At 31.4% G+C, this 17223-nt stretch overlaps 1 protein-coding gene across 1 annotated transcript; it reads left to right on the top strand.

Moving 5' to 3' along the window:
- Positions 1-8: 8 nt before the first annotated feature.
- LOC110104692 (cytochrome P450 734A1) lies at positions 9-16805 on the top strand. Its single transcript, XM_020833915.2, has 4 exons — positions 9-508; positions 4836-5080; positions 14705-15065; positions 15973-16805. The coding sequence occupies exons 1-4, from the start codon at positions 14-16 to the stop codon at positions 16408-16410; spliced, it is 1539 nt and encodes a 512-aa protein (XP_020689574.2). The 5' UTR covers positions 9-13; the 3' UTR covers positions 16411-16805.
- Positions 16806-17223: the final 418 nt, after the last annotated feature.

The raw sequence follows: 17223 nt of genomic DNA, 5'->3' as shown, positions 1-17223 counted from the left end.
ACCACACCAGGCCATGCACCCTCTCCTTCTCTTCCTCCTCCCTCTCACCACCACCTTCCTCCTCCTCTTCCACACCATCCTATGGATCCCTCGTCGAACCCAGCTCCACTTCCGCCGCCAAGGCATCCCCGGCCCGCCATACCGTCCCATCATCGGAAACGCCAGGGACATACGCGAGTTGACCGCAGCGGCCATGTCGCGGCCGATGCCGGAACTCAGCCACGATATTTTGTGGCGGGTGGATCCACGATACGCGCTATGGTCGGTCGTGCACGGCAAGACTTTCCTGTTTTGGTTCGGCACTCGGCCGCATCTAGCCTTCGCCGAGCCGGAGATGGTGAAGGAGGTGCTGTTGAATACAAGTAGTGGAGCAGGAGTGTTCGAGAGGATGCAAGAGTCTCCTCTTGTTAAGTGTTTGCTTGGAGATGGCTTGTTTAGATTGAAGGGACAAAAGTGGGCAAAGCATAGGAGGATTATTAGCCCAGCTTTCAACATGGAGCGTGTTAAGGTAATTCACAATATGCATCCATACATCAAATTTTGATTGTCTAAATTTATGCTATATATTTTGGTTCGGAGGTTTGGCTTTCAACTAAGATTTCGTTTGTGACAGATTTCTCATTGCATTCGTTATAAAACAATTTTTTAGTACAAAAAATTCTAATTTAAAAAATTTTTTAACTAAAATATTGTTTTTGGCTTCATTTTGTATGGCCTTCTTACTGCTTCTTAAAGCAGCTTTCTAGTTTAAAACTTAATTTTTCTATATTAAAAAACTGCTTTAAGAATCAATAAGAAAGCGGTCTCAAACAAAGCCTTAGAAAGCATTAAGAAAGTTGATTCAAATGAACCCTAAGTGGTCTTGGGAGTATTGCGCGCAGATGTAATGTGTGTATTCGTCTTAATTGACCTAAATATCCTTAAAAAGTTATGATATGAGTGAAAAAGGAAAATAAATATATTTGATTAAAAATATAATATATTTATAAAATAATTAGAAGATAACTGTTTTGTGTTACATTATGATATTCAAATTATTATTTTTTTTATTGTAGGATAAAGTTGTGTTATCATGAATTTATGATCAAATATAATACTTTTTTTTTATTATTTATCTTAATCGTTGATATAAGTTTATATCAAGACTCTATGGCACTTTTTTTTTAAATACTTATATTCTCTCTCTCTCTCTCATATAGATTTGATAAGATGCATGCAAAAAAATAAAATTTTATTTAATTAAATAAATAAAATTATCTTCTTGTTTTAAAATAATAGAATTATTTTAGTTTAAAGGCTATAATATTCTCATTTTTTTCACATATGATTAGATTTGATTGAAATAAATAATTAGATATTTTATTATTAGAGATGTTATTTTAATTAGTAAGCATAATAAACTATTTATGTGGAATATTATATGGAAGAAAAATAAAATTTAAGAATATCATATTTAATGATATATAATATAAATTAAATTAATATTAAAAAAATATTAGAATTTAATAGCATTCATCATAAATTATTATTACAATTGACCTTCCAGAATTTCATATTTTATTTTATACACAGTACTTTAAGATGGTCTGCTAATCCGAAGGCAAAATTCAAGACTAATACGCCCTTTGACGCCGTCACGTGCAACGTCTCATGCAAATTTCAAAGTGATTTGATAATCTTAATTATAGTAATATATTAGCGTGAAAATATCAAATTATTTTTTTCTCATTTATAAATTTAAAATTTTCGTTAAAATTAATATACCTTATGAAATATTAGGCTTAATTTTTATTTATTTATTCTCCCTCATAAGTAATATTATAATTGAATATTCTTATGATGATTTAGGGCTTTTAAAGAAAAAAATTATTCTGTGTGGTGTCTAGACGCATCCAGAGGCAAATTCGGATGCACCACATCACCGAGGGCCAGTGCATTCGGTGTCATGGTGCGTCCGAATTCACCTCCGAACGTGTTTGCCAAACATTTTAGAACTTTCTTGTGAGAAGGTGGTTATTAATTAAAACATAATCACATGTATTTAATTTTATCTCATATTTTTATAATATGATGTTTTTAAAATGCTGGTTAATTAACACCAATTCATAACTTTAAATTTTTGTGTTGCAAAGAAATTTAATTTTGAAAAATATAATGCTCAAAATTGATTGCTTTTGGCTCATGCACTAAGATCAACCCTAGCATTGTCCATTAATAATAGCCTAATTGTCCAATAACCTATTTCCATATATGGATGTTCTTTTACTTGCATGATTTAAAACTCAAAGAGAGTAGAAATCATTACGTGTGGAGTTTGGACGGAGAGAATAGTTCAGATTTGTTGTATATTTACTGAGTATTTGTTGAATATTTAGTGATTAATAGCTGACTTGTTTTGCATTTGCTGAGTATTTACGAATACTCAGCAAACAACCAGTAAATACACAACAATTTGAACGGTTTTTCCCGTCAGAGAGAGAGAGAGATTATTAACTTACATTAATTAATCATATAGCTAGGACACATTAATTAATCATATAGCTAGGACACTAGATGATCAATAGACAAGCAAGAAAATAAAAAGTATTGGAACTTCTAGGGGTGATTATGTAAATATACATTGTTCATAAGTATGTCAACTAGATAAACATTACAAAAAATTTAAAAAATAATTAGCACGACCAAATTATGCATTACAAGCTATATATGCTTCATTAGTTGTCAACAATCAATAATTTAATAAACAGTAATGCTATCCCATATGATCTCATTTAAGCATTAATCAACTCATCTACCACTGCTAGTACGGTGCTTAATAGTTAATTACTACTGCTTAATTAAGAATCAATCAATAATTAATTATGATCCTAAGGACTGCATTGGAATGCTTAATTATAATTAAGAAAGTATCTTAGCTAGATCATTAGTGCATTAATCTTCTGCATCGATAAGCTCGAGACTCCACCTTAGTTTCTTTACACCTCCATTCTTCACACTTATAGGTTTAATTAAAGGGGTTGGAATAATGGTGGATGCTTACGCAGCAAATATTAAAAAAAAATTATTATAAATAAGCACTTAGAGCATTTAGTAGATAATTAATTAATGAAGTATGATTATGCTAATGAAAGTATTAATTTATAGGTCACGTGAAAATGAAGTATGAGCCACCATTATATAATTAATAATTAATTAATTGTAATTAGCTTTTAATTAAATTTTAATGTTCTAAAACATTTTTATATTTAGATTTGTATTCATATATAAGCTTCTATTTTGTATAGAGACCTATGACCAACAATTATATATTTAAAATACACTAAATGATGATAAGACTTTCCACTATTTATAAAAGATTTTAATAAGAAGCTCTATTGAGTTATTTCCTTGAATATTAATTGGTGCCCTAAAGAATAACCTTTAGATTCCTTATGAATTAGCTTAAATTTTGGAAAAGCATCAAGAAAATTATTGTAACTTCAAATGGAAAAAAGTAATAGTGAGTAATTTCTTTTCAATTTTAAGTGCTTGAGAATGCTTATTAGATGCATTAATTATAGAGTATTAATACTTAATACATATATTCATATTTTTTTTCTATAAGCTAAAATAACTTTCTTACTGCTTCTTAAAGTAAATTTTTAATATAAAAATTAAAATTTTTGTATTAAAAAACTATTTTAAAGAGTAAAACTACTTTGAAGTAAATATAATTAATTTTTTAAATTATTATGTTAAATTATTATATAAAATATTAGATATATATTTTTTAAAAATAATAATAAATTTATATATAATAGTACAAGTGGGCCCCAACACGTGCACCACTTATTTGAAGAATATATGGGACCAAGTGTTTCAAAAATGTAAGCTCCCACTAATCTTATTTCCTAAACACTAAATTGTCAAATAACTTACTGCTTTAGTATTGACAGTGACACACATTATTCTATAAAAAGGTTTGTTGACTCCTTTCAAGGCTTCTATTTTGACCATTTGTTTTTTCCTTGAAAAGACTGGCATTGTATGCCTAACTTCTTAACAAGGATTTTTGCTAACTTTCTTATAAACTAATGACCTTAACATGTAGACTTCGTTTGGGACGGCTTTTTTAATGTTTCATAAAGCGAGTTTTAGGACAGAAAAATTTAATTTTTTATTAAAAATCCGTTTCAAGCAGCATGAAAAAAGCCGTTCCAAACGAAGCTGTAATCATACATGAATTTATACACATTTCATCCAATATTAAGCCAGCTTGATCCAATTCAAGCTCAATTCAAGCTTCGTTTGATTATTCTATAACTTTCCTTAAAGATAGTTTTAAAACTATTGTTTGAGATAACTAAGTTTTCTAGCGGAGAAATTAATATCATAAATCTAAGCTTTTGTAAACAGTACAAAAACAACAGTATTCAGAACGTGTTTAAGAAAAAATAATTTTATCGAATAGATAATTTTTTTCTACTTTACTATTGCCAGACGAAAAAAGTAGTAAAAACAAACAAACAATCGAGCCCTCAACCTAAACCTGACTAACCGCATTAATCAATTCATTAGCTTCTTTCTGAGTTCGATTCGAGTCAAATACAACTTTCTCAATGATCTTCAAACCAGATTTATAGTAATATTTTGAAGTGCCAATACAGAACATGATTGAACTCAATTAGTTCATAAATCTAATAGCAAGTAGTTCATGAATTCCATTGAAGGAAAGTGTTTATACACTTGGCTGAACAATACCAATCAATATCACTCACTCGATCAAATATCAAATCGTTTTGCAATATTTCAACTTGATAAATAAACATATAAAAAAACTCTTGATTGCATTGCAGGAGTGGGTACCTGTAATGGTAGCCAGCACTTTGAGGATGATAAGCAAATGGGACAAAGAAAACGAAGGCAAGGCGACATTTGAAATAGAAGTCCACAAAGAGCTTCACAATTTCACAGCAGATGTCATCTCCAGGGTTGCTTTTGGCAGCAGCTATGATGAAGGAAAGAGTATTTTTCTGCTGCAAGAAGAGCAAAAGATTAATGTTTCTCATGCTATACGGCAAGTTTATATTCCTGGATTCAGGTAACATCATACTTAATTCATAATAATGCAATTTATCTACAGAAATGCATATTATCAATTGGAAGCTAAGAGAGGCAGATCTAGAATTTTCATACATGCCACTTTATTTCACACTATTTACATATCTAACACCCGAAACATTAATATTACATGTCTACCACCCATAGAACAAATATGGGTGCATGGAATGAAATATTAAAGTTTATAGGGTGGTATGAGTTGTATGAATGAAACATAGGAGTGGTATATTTAATATTAAAGTTTTATATGGATGGTAGGCATGTAATATTAGTATTTTAGATGGTAGATATGTAAATAGCATAAAATAAAATGGTATGCATGTAATTTAAAATTTAAGTTTGATAACATGCATGTCTGTTGAAAAATTATACTCCTGGATTTAGGTAGCATTATACTTATTTATAATGATACAATTTATCTACAGGGGAGGATCTAAGACAAAATAATTTAGTGGGCACACTATAAGTTCAATCAATAAAAATATAAAACTTACCTGAGAAAAAGAAATCTCTTCTCAAATAGTCTTCATTGAGCCAGTGACATCCTGTGCAATTACACCCTTTAAGCAACAACTTCTATATGCAAAAATTTGTTTTTATTTTTTAGCTTTAATCTCAAAATAAAGTGGGGCGATGGGGCGAGTCGAGTCTCGCCTCATCCGATGACTCGAATGAGTGAGGGATCCAACCATCTAGGCAAACCTGGTACCTGAACGCATATGTTACCTAGGATAAATTGCAGAAAAGGATTTTCAACAACAAAATATATTATTATGTCTCTAATCATATAACTTGAACATTTGAACAATATTTTCTTGTATATGATTTCAGACTCAAAATTTCAGTTACCATATACATTCTACTAAGAATAGTTAAATGACTAGCTACTTTATTACAATATTGTAATATTTTTAGGAGAACATGGAAAAATGATTGCACTCTATAAAGTAAATTTGATGTCAGTACACAGTGAGATGGTTTGTTTTGTGGGTTTGTTTTGTGAACATTTTACTTCATAAAGAAAATAAAAGGAATAATGCTGATGTGAAACCTGGGTGAATTATCAGTAGAATTGATAAAAAGTGCTATCTTATCCTCATCTTATGTTGTTCGGTCAAAAGCCAAAAAAAAAAAAAGCATTTCATGATAACTCCACTAATTCGGCTGAATATTCGGTCAAAATTTTCAGTCCTAATAGCATATTTCAAAAAATAAATTTGGTGACAAGATGCAACGATTTGGGAACTTGATAGGCACCATATGGCTTTATAGTTCCAGAAAGGCCTATGACCACCTTTAGCCACTAAGTGCTGTAGTAGATTAGATAAGCATTTAGTAATAATTTTTTTTTAATAATTCAAGTTAAAGAATAGAAAATCCAAATAAAATTATAAGTATAATAACAAATTGGACAGGAAAAAATAAGTCCTCAATAAATGAATACAAAGTTAAAGGGGAGCAGTTTCATATCACCAATAGAGAAATCCAAAAACAAAAAAAAAACAAAAACAAATCTCTTTAGATTCTCGAATATAGAAACATGCAAATAAGAAAATCTCAGTGAATCAAGAAGTGGATAGAAGCTAGATTAGCCAAGCATGTGCGCCTTGTGAACCTTCCTCAAATTATGCAGGGAGATCTGATAACAAACCTAACAGATCTAGTATAAATAAATTAGAAGATAGAGCTGTACGCCTGCATAGCATAGTAGCAAAAAAATCCAAAAAAGATCATTTCATAAAAAATTAAACATATTGCACAAAGAAATAATAAAGATAGTAAAAATCACATGTGATTTCTTCACTCTAAGCAAAAAAAAAAATCAAAATATTTATATATATTATTAGTAAGAAGAAAATAAACCAAGAAGAAAAATACAAGATCAATTCTAATCATGTTTATTTACACCAACAACAATATAAAGCCTTTATACCATTATGTGGGGTAGACTACATGAATCCTTTTTTCCATTTTATCTCATAAAGAGTCAAATTCTCATTTAAATGTAATAACAAAAAGTTATTTCTAATCATGTTTATTTAAGAAAATTTTGATTCTCAAAGTTATTGGGTTGATTTTGGTACAGAGATTCGCTTAAAGTGGCTTAGATTGACAAGAATCTAGTTGATCACTTCTTAGGAGAGAGAAATTTTAGGAAAATCCAAAGGAATAGAGTTTTGGCAAAGGGTAAAACCCCTTATAGGTGATCGAGGTCGAAAGTACTAGATAGCTACATGAGAAAATTACAAGTACTTGAGTAGAACATATATAGTTGTTATTCTAGCGAGTCTGCCTATCCGCAAGAAGGGAATAGGTATAGTTATTATACATATACTCCACCATATCCATATGGTGTAACCAATACTACTAATAGGTCACGCATTTCACATGTTAACATCACAATAATATAAACATTATGAACATATGCAACATAAACTAATAGAACTTACAAAAATAGACTTCCAACAACACATACGATTAGCATAAAAAAAAAAACATACAAATAGTATCAATATCATACTAAACTACTTCCAAAATAAATAGAGTCATACCATAACATTCTACAGCAACAACAACAACAACAACAACAAAAAGCCTTTATCCCACTACGAGGGGTCAACTACAAGAAACCTTTTTTCTCTATTGTTTTCGGTTAAAGAGTCAAATTCTCATTTAGTTCTAATAAAGAAAGGTCATTTCTAATAGTTTCTAACCAAGTCTTTTTAGTTCTACCTCTACCTTTCTTAACATAGGTTAAATCTAATACATCTACTCTCCTAACTGGGTCATCGGAAGACCACCGTTTTATGTGACCAAACCATCTAAGGCGACTCTCTCTAATCTTATATGTAATGGAGCCTATCTCTAAGAGTAAAGTCACTCATCCACCTGAGCATCATCATCTCTACAACACTTAACTTAATATTATGCTTCTCTTTTAAAGACCAACATTTTGTGTCATAAAGCATTGCAGATCTAACCACCATCTTATAGAATTTTCCATTAAGTTTGAGTTATACTTTTCTATCACACAACAAGCCATATGCATTCCTCCACTTCATCCATCCAACTTGAATTCTACTAATAATATCCCCATCTATTTCACCATCACTCCGAATAATAAACCCAAGATATCTAAAACGTGTACTCTTTATTAATGACTTGATCGCTCAAAGTCACAAACCCCCCACTAGATCTATTACTACAAAAATTACACTCAATGTATTCGGTTTTAGATCTACTCAAACGAAAACCTTTAAACTCTAAGGTTGACCTCAATAATTCTAGTTTACCTTCAACTCCCTCTTTAGTTTTATCAACAAGAAGAATATCATCAGCAAAAAGCATACACCAGGGAACATTCTCTTGCAAATCTCTAGTAATAACATCCATGACTAAAGCAAAAAGATATGGGCTTAAGGCTGATTCTTGATGAAATCCAACTGAAATTAGAAAATACTTGGTCAAACCATCTTGTGTTTGAACACAAGTAACAACTCCAGCATACATATCCCTAATGACTTGAATATAAGCATTATTAATCCCTTTCTTTTTTAGAACTCCCTATAGCACTTCTCTTGGAACTTTATCATATACTTTCTCTAAGTCAATAATCATCATATAAAAATCTTCCTTTTTCTCTCTATACTTCTCCGTTAAATCTCTCAATAAATGTATGGCTGTCATAGTAGACCTACCCAGCATGAATCTAAATTGATTTTGAGAAACAGTAATATCACGTCGTAACTTATGCTCCATAACTCTCTCCCATAGTTTTAAAATATGACACATCAACTTAATTCCTCTATATTTTGCACAATCTTGTGCATCACCTTTATTCTTTATAGGAATCAACAAACTCATTCTTCAAACATCTAGCATCTTTTTAGTCTTCAAAATAATATTAAAAATTTTAGTAAGCCAAGAAATTCTTTCATCTCCTAAGCATTTCTACACCTCTATTGGAATATCATCAAGTCTAATAGTTTTCCCACACTTCATTTTTTTTAAACCCTCTCTAACTTTAATTTTAGTAATAAGCCGATAAAAACAAAAAAAAACTCGATTTTCATTTAGAGTGCTAAGGTCACTAAAGTCAATCGTATTTTCACAATCTTCATTAGCAAAATATCTCATCCACCTTTATTGAATATCCTCTTCTAAAAAAAATATTTTTTGATCTTCATCCTTAATGCACTTCACTTGAACTAAATCCTTACTACTCCTACCTTTTTGTTTGGCTAGCTTATACATGTCTTTCACCCTCTTTAGTATCTAATACAACAACAACAACAACATCAAGCCTCTTTAGTATCTAATATATTATATAAATCATTAAAAGCTAAAGTCTTCACAGAATGCTTTTTTAGACTCCTCAGGGGAAACTCTATATATTTTTCAATTTTCAGAATTTTTACATCTAAACTAATTTTTATAACATAGCTTCTTATTTTTTATCTTTTCTTGCACATTTTGATTCCACCACCAACAATTTTAACTATTAAAAGCTTTTTTTCTTTTAATATTCCAAACACATCCTTTGCAACATTCTTAATACTACAAGCTACTATTTTCCACATAACATTAGCATCTAATGCACCAACAAAATTATAAGATCAAAAAACTTACTCTTAAAGATATTTTTGTTCGAGTTCTTTAAATGTCACCATTGAATCTTAGAACAATGATATACTATATTTTTCTTACTATGCCCTTTCATTTTAAAGTCCAAAACTAATAAATGATATTGATACATAGACTTTCACTCAAAATAACTTTACAATCTCTGCAATCTAAACAATTTATTTCTTACGAGAAAATAATCAATTCGAGTTTTATTATATACATTCTTATAAGTAATGAGATGCACATCTCTTTTCTTAAATAAGGTATTAGCAATAACAAAAACATAAGCTAGAGCAAATTCTAATATAGTCTTACCACCTTCATTAGTCGCTCTAAACTCATAGTCATCATGAATGTTTTTAAAATCCCCTACCTATCTACCAACATGACCATTTAAATATCCCTTAATAAAAACTCTTTCTTCAATAAGTATCTTTTGCATTAATTCTTAAAGTTATTCCAAAATTTTAATTTTAAGCACATATCCAAAACTACTTGAGGAGCATGAGCACTTATAATATTAATAATCTTATCATCAATAATAATTTTTTGAAGCTATAATTCTATCTCCAATTTTATCAATTTTTATAACATTATCTTTCAAACTCTATTCACATGTATATCATTTCTATTACGACTCCTATCAGAATATCAAAGTTTAAACCCTAAACTATCAATCTCCTTAGCCTTCTCTCCCACCCATTTAGTTTCATTGATGCATAGAATATTTATCTTCCTATGAATCATAATATCAATTAATTCCATTAGTTTACCTGTAAAGAAACCTACATTCCATGATCCTAACATTCCACGATTCTAACATAATTTTAGTTTCATGGATTGGCTTCTTTGCCCACATCCGTCCATGATATGGGAACCCTTTTCAATTTAACACTGCATCCAGGCACCAATGCAGCGACCCTTGCACACTTCTCACTGTATTCAGGTCATACAGTGCATCGCTTCTAAAGAACGTCCTAGCTTTAATACAATATATTAAAGGATTCATGTTATAATTATTCGACAAGTTTTACGCTGACTGTCGACTACCTAACGCAACCCTTCACTTTTCTCATCCATGACTTGATACCTGACAATGACAGTGTTATAACATTGTACAGCATGCAAAAACAAATCTAAAGAAACAGCACCATGAATAATACAACTGCATACCATAAATATATTATAAGCTGATTGCAACTTATCTAAATAATAAATAGTCATCATCAAATACCATGGCTTTAATAAATAAGATCCTATAGTTCAAAAACAATATTCAACCTAGAGCATGATTTAGTAATAAAATAAAATACCATAGAAAAATCAGGGACGATCACATTTACATGTGAATAATAACTACACTAAAAAATATCAAAACCTACACTGTGATAGTTTTGAATACATTATCAAATTCTTGTGTTAATATAATCCATTGAAATAAAACACAAGAAATCAAGTAAATATAGCTATCATTGACTTTTTGAAGTAAATAGTAATAGTAGCCTTAAGCAGAGCAAGTTCCCAACGAGCCTGAATCATGAAATCACCTATAGGATCTCCAAAACCTTCCCTTCTCTCGCTCTTTCCCTCCCTCTCTTCCCTCCCTCTCTTCATACAATTATGGAGGCAAAATGAAAAGGGAAAATGGCTTATAAGACAAGGCTAATGTGCAGTCATTTTAGCCCCCCTCAAATTGCATTATTTCTATATCAATATAATTAAAAGAGCTATTAATTGAGAGAAAACCTTCACAAACTTCTTATAGCAGTCAGCCATACCAAAGATCCTATGTATTTCGAATATATTGGTAAGTCTTGGCCACTCTTACACAACCTACACCTTCTAAGGATTTATAAATACCATATTTACATGATCCAATAATGTTACTACTCGCAGCCAAAACTAACACTTTGAGAACTTGTCACACAGCTCATTTTGCCTAAATGTCTAAAATATCAATCTCAGATGAGCAACACAATCTTCATTCTATCCTCAAAAATATAACATATCACTTATAAGCACAAACATGCCCATATATGATTTAAACACCAAAATTCATCTAGATAAATGGACACTGACAGCGCATTAATCACAAAATATGCACTATGAGAAACTTATGGTGATCTAACTTAATATTGAATGTTGTCTCAGCCACATCCGCCTTTGTCACCTTGAACTAATAATTATGTTAGAAAATACAAATGCCCCTTCTGGTTAATCAAACATATCTTCTAGCAATAGGTACTTGTTCTTATTTGCTATACGTGTATTCTTACACCATTAAGTATAATGCATCTTATGCTACTTACCTAAATCAAAAAAGTCAATTTTTATCATCTAAAAATGAAGATAAAAGAAGTAAAAGATTGGAAAAATAATAGATTTTTATTACTCTCATGTTCTGTATTACATATACAAGAATCGGTCTTCTTATATTAGACCTTACAATCGACATGTTGAAACATGAAATAAATCTTTCAGATAAAGAGAAATAAAATAAATAAAAAAATATGGTGTGCAAAAGTTCGAGCGGTGAAATGTCCATGAGCGGTCATGACGTGGAATTCTGAGGTGATTAAGTAGGGAAATATGGAACTAATTAATGCAATTGAATGTTTTCAAACACTCAAGTTGGCATGAAGATGTCACTTATGGATTGCTTGTCAACAAAATCATCAAATCATGATTTAGAAAGCCCTTTGATAAATATAACAACAATTTGACTATTGGTAGATATATAAGTCTTACATAGTGTGTTACAATCAATTTTCTCCTTGATCAAGTGTTTATCCACTTCTACATGTTTGGTTTTGTCATATAAAACCAGGCACGGGCTAAGAAAATTGTGGCTTTGTTACCACAATTAGCTTTAAACAGCACTTGTGTGGGAATCTGTAGTTCTTTCAGTGGTCTTTTTATCCAAAAAAACTTCACAACATCCGTGTTCACCGTGCAATAGATTGAAATTCAGCTTTAGCATTGCTCCTTGCAACTATACTTTGTTTCTTGCTTCTCTAAGAAAACAGATTTCCTCCTACAAATGTGCAGTACCCAGAGATAGAGTTTATGGCATTTATGTTACCTATCCAATCTACATCTATGTAGGTTTCTATCTATAGATGGCTTCTATTTTTCCAAAACAATCATTTTCTTAGAGTTCCCTTGGGATATCTTAGAATTATAAAAATTGCTTCAAAATGAGTAGAACCCAATTCATGCATAAATTGGCTCACTGCACCTATAGTAAATGTTATATCTGGTTTTATAAAATCCAAATAGGTCAAGCATCCATTCACGATTTACCACTTCTTTTTCAATTTTACGTTTTGTTTGGTGGGAAGCTCTGCAGCCTTATACCTAGTCATCCCAATTTCTTTAAGTAAATCAAAGATGTACATGCATTGATTGATGAAAAATTTCATCATTGGATCTCGCAAACTCCATCCCAAAGAAATACTTTAGCATTCCTAGCTCCTTGATTACAAATTTGACATCAAACTTCCCCTTCAAATTACTAATCTTATTATGATCATCTCTAGATATAATTGTGTCATTAACATATATGCTTAAGTTTGTTATTTTTCCTCCAACCGAATGCTTAAAGAATAATGTGTGGTCAGCTTGCCTTTGTATAAAACCAAGTTTCCAAAACACATCTCCAAATCGTTCAAACGAGGCTCTAGGGGAATGTTTTAGATCATAAAAAGTTTTCTTTAGCTTGCACACATTACCTCCTCCAAGGATTTTTTCAAAGTCAGATGGGAAAATTTATAGACTTCTTGTATCCATTCAGAAAAACATACTTAACATTAAATTGATGACAGGGCCAATTGGAGTTAACAACAATAAATAGAACTATTCGAATGGAGATGATTTTTACCACAAGAGCAAATATTTTTTAGTAGTCTATCTCATATGTCTGAGTAAATCCCTTCCTTCGATACAAATTCTCCTTTATATCTTTCTACATTGCCATCAGCTTTGTACCTTCCTATAAACATCAATTTGCATTCAATTGGTTTCTTGTCCTTTGCTACATCAATAATACTCCAAGTTTTTTTTTTTTTTTTTTGAAAGCATTAATTTATTTCATAATTGCTGAATTCCAATCTGAATCACATGATCCTTCAAAAACAATTCTTGGAACAAACACATTAAACATTTTTTATACAAATGCTCTGAGGTTCAAATAGGATTACATAGGATAGCTATTCACGGGCTATTTGGTTTGAATGTTTTATAGTGTAAAGTAGAGTAAATACATAGGTTTTGGAATATTTGGTGTTTGGTTGGATGAAAAGCAAATCCAAAGTGAAGTAAAGTAAATGCAATGTATTCCGGCCATTTTTTGAAGGAGAATTGTTTTCCCTCCAAAGCTTGCTTAACCACCATCGACGTCCACCGTCTCCATCGCCAACCCACTGTCGACTATTACCCACCATTGTTTGCCTATCGCCGTCGGCCACCATCACCTGTTGCCGCCAACCAATGCCACCACCACCCGCCACCGCCAATCACAGCAGGCCGCCGGCTCCAGGCACAACCATGTTACCATGGCTTTCTACCATGGCTAAAGTTGAAGATATCTTCCATGCTATCTCCATATGATTGAATGGGCTTTGCATGCATACCATTTCAACACATTGAAAAACTTCTTTTGGAGAGGGAAAAATGGTCAAAGTGGATGACTCTCACATGAGGAGAGATCGCTAAAATACAAATGTATTGGGCTCAATTTGGGACGCTTCTCCGTTTCTCTTAATAATATTGAACTCTTAATCTCATTTTTCTAAATTCTAACACATTGATGCATTTTATTCAAGAATTATAAAAAGGAAAGTAGAAGACATGTGATGCCCAATGAAACCCTACTTTTTAGCTTGCTGAATCACTTGGTTGTCATCTTCCATAAATTATTGTAAATATTATCATTCTTTTACGGATTTTTATTAACATTTCTGCTGTTTCCTGGATACAGATTCTTACCTACAGAGTCAAATAAAAGAATGTGGAGTATAGACAAGGAGATAGAAGCATTATTAAAGAAACTAGTTCAATCAAACCAAGATACTGATAAAAACTCTAGATATTTTCTTAATCTTATGATATGTGCAAAAAAACATCAAAAGCAAGAAGAGAGAATTGAGACACAAGAAATCATAGAGGAATGTAAAGCATTCTACTTTGCTGGGAAAGAAACTGGTGCTAACTTCTTAACATGGGTGCTAATATTGCTAGCATCATACCCAGATTGGCAGCAAAAAGTGCGTGAAGAAGTCATTAAAATTTGTGGTCAGCAACATGTTCCTGAGGCTGAGGACTTGGGCAAGCTTAATCTTGTAAGTTTTCAGCTTTTATTTGATGTTTCTAATTTTAATTTGAGAAAATTTATATTTATAACTAGAATCGCATTTAATTTAAAATACTTGCAGAAGAATAATGTAGAAAAAGATAGATCAAGGCAAATGTCGACAAAAAATAATGAGAAGTTGGAAATACAACCATTATAAACAATGGCAAGGAAATTGACAATTCTGAAAAAAAACAAAAATTTTAATGTAATGATTTGGAGTGGGTTTTGATCCTGCAATTAATAGAACACCGAATTCGGCCATCATAATCTGCAGTTTAATGTTCTTAGACTTAAATTTATGCATCAAAGTTTGCAAAAAATAAAGGTAAATAAGGAATAAAATACAAGGATTACTAAAGCCGGTCACCAATAGTTAGAATGAGGCCGATGATGCAACGAGTCAGAATAACCATCTTGAGAAAGTGATAAAGCAGCAATCATGGAAGCAGCTTATACTAACTTGATGAAATATATGTTTATGGCGTAATTATCAGTTTATATAATACTATAATGATCAACTGAAATATCCCCGTAACTATTTAATCACACTTTTATGCAAAAAATCATGACTAAACTCTCAATTCATACAAAGAATAACAATAATTTAAAAACATATATATTACTAAATGATAAAACATGTGACTCTAGAATGTTCCTTTTAGTCATATTTTTTAAGGAAAATAGCTAAAATTTACTATTTAACATCAATTTTCAGAACAATAGCAGTTTTAAATTATATTAAATAATAAAATATTAATTGAGACAACCGCTCATAGCACATATATGATACATGATACAAGTGTGTTTATGTTCTTGCTATCTTTGATGATGCCATAACACATAAATGTTCAGGCATTCTTCTATCTCTAAACGCCTTCTTTGATTAACAACAGGTAAATATGATACTGTGCGAAACTCTTCGCTTATACCCGCCAGTTGTATCACTAACAAGGAAAACATGCAAAAATGTAAAGCTAGGAGCCCTTAATATTCCTGCAGGAACACAGCTATACATCCCAATTTTAGCCATACATCATGATGTTAAGATTTGGGGGGAGGATGCAAATGAGTTCAATCCACTGAGGTTCTCAGATACCAAAAGGCATATGGCTGCATTTGTTCCGTTTGGATTAGGAGCAAGAATCTGTATTGGTCAGAACTTGGTTATGATGGAAGCAAAGTTAGCACTCGCAATAATTCTTCAGCATTACAATTTTAAAATCTCTTCTTCTTATGTTCATGCTCCTATGCTGCTGCTCACACTGCAACCCCAGCACGGTGCGTATATTCAATTTCAGAGGCTGACAAATACAAGATTACATGATGCATAATATGAAATGTTCCTCATTTTAATTGTTATGTAAAGTCTGAGCTTTGAACATATGTAATAAAGCCCGTAAACATAATTAAATAATTAGGTTTGAGGTCTTTTGGTATTATTTCACCATTTTCTCTTATTGTTTGTGATGAAAATGGAATTCAACTTCAGTATAATTGGGAAAAATGGAATACCCCAGCCCAAACAAATGTTCGGCGTCCAATCCGAGGGTTTTGATTCAAGATTAGTCGTATTGCTCCGAATCTGAACTTGCTTTGAAATTTGTAATTTGATTCATTAAGCACAGGAGTTGATATCAAGAAAATACTCAATTTGGAAGAACGTGATCTGCTCTACTCAACCAATTATCAATGTAATTTGACCAAAACATTGATATTACTGCAATTAAGACACTTACCTCCATAGTTACTTCTCTTCCTTTCACCTTCCATGTCAGCCGTGCATCATGCAGTGAGGATCTTCATTAGCTTGAAAAGTTACATAAAACAAAAAAAATAATAGAAAATTTACAGTAAAATGCCGTCCTTGTTTTCAATATGGAGAAGAACGCCACCCCCAATGTCGACTCATGGTCATGCCTTGACACATTGTGCAAGCCCACTGTGATCTCCCGCAAGAACGAAACCCTAAACGGAAAGGTCGTGAAAGGCGGCAAAAAACAAATAATATTTCAGCCCACTCAAATTTAATTTATTTATCTTTGTATATATCATTTTTTTAATAAAATTAATATTTATTTTTTTCAGGATCAAATAATTATATATTTGACAAAAAGCGAGATAGATGAATTGTGATTTTTTGGTAT

The sequence above is a fragment of the Dendrobium catenatum genome, unplaced genomic scaffold, assembly GCF_001605985.2.
Source record: "Dendrobium catenatum unplaced genomic scaffold, ASM160598v2 fragScaff_scaffold_72, whole genome shotgun sequence".
Classification (NCBI taxonomy): Eukaryota; Viridiplantae; Streptophyta; class Magnoliopsida; order Asparagales; family Orchidaceae; genus Dendrobium; species Dendrobium catenatum.
Note: the sequence above shows the minus strand (reverse complement) of the source record. Positions and strands in the feature narration are given on the sequence as shown.

Excerpts from the sequence above, each read along its gene's own strand:
- LOC110104692 (XM_020833915.2), top strand. The coding sequence starts at position 14 with ATGCACCCTCTCCTTCTCTTCCTCCTCCCTCTCACCACCACCTTCCTC. Across the intron at positions 509-4,835 it reads TCAACATGGAGCGTGTTAAG|GAGTGGGTACCTGTAATGGT; the intron begins GTAATTCACAAT and ends ATTGCATTGCAG. Across the intron at positions 15,066-15,972 it reads ACTTGGGCAAGCTTAATCTT|GTAAATATGATACTGTGCGA; the intron begins GTAAGTTTTCAG and ends GATTAACAACAG.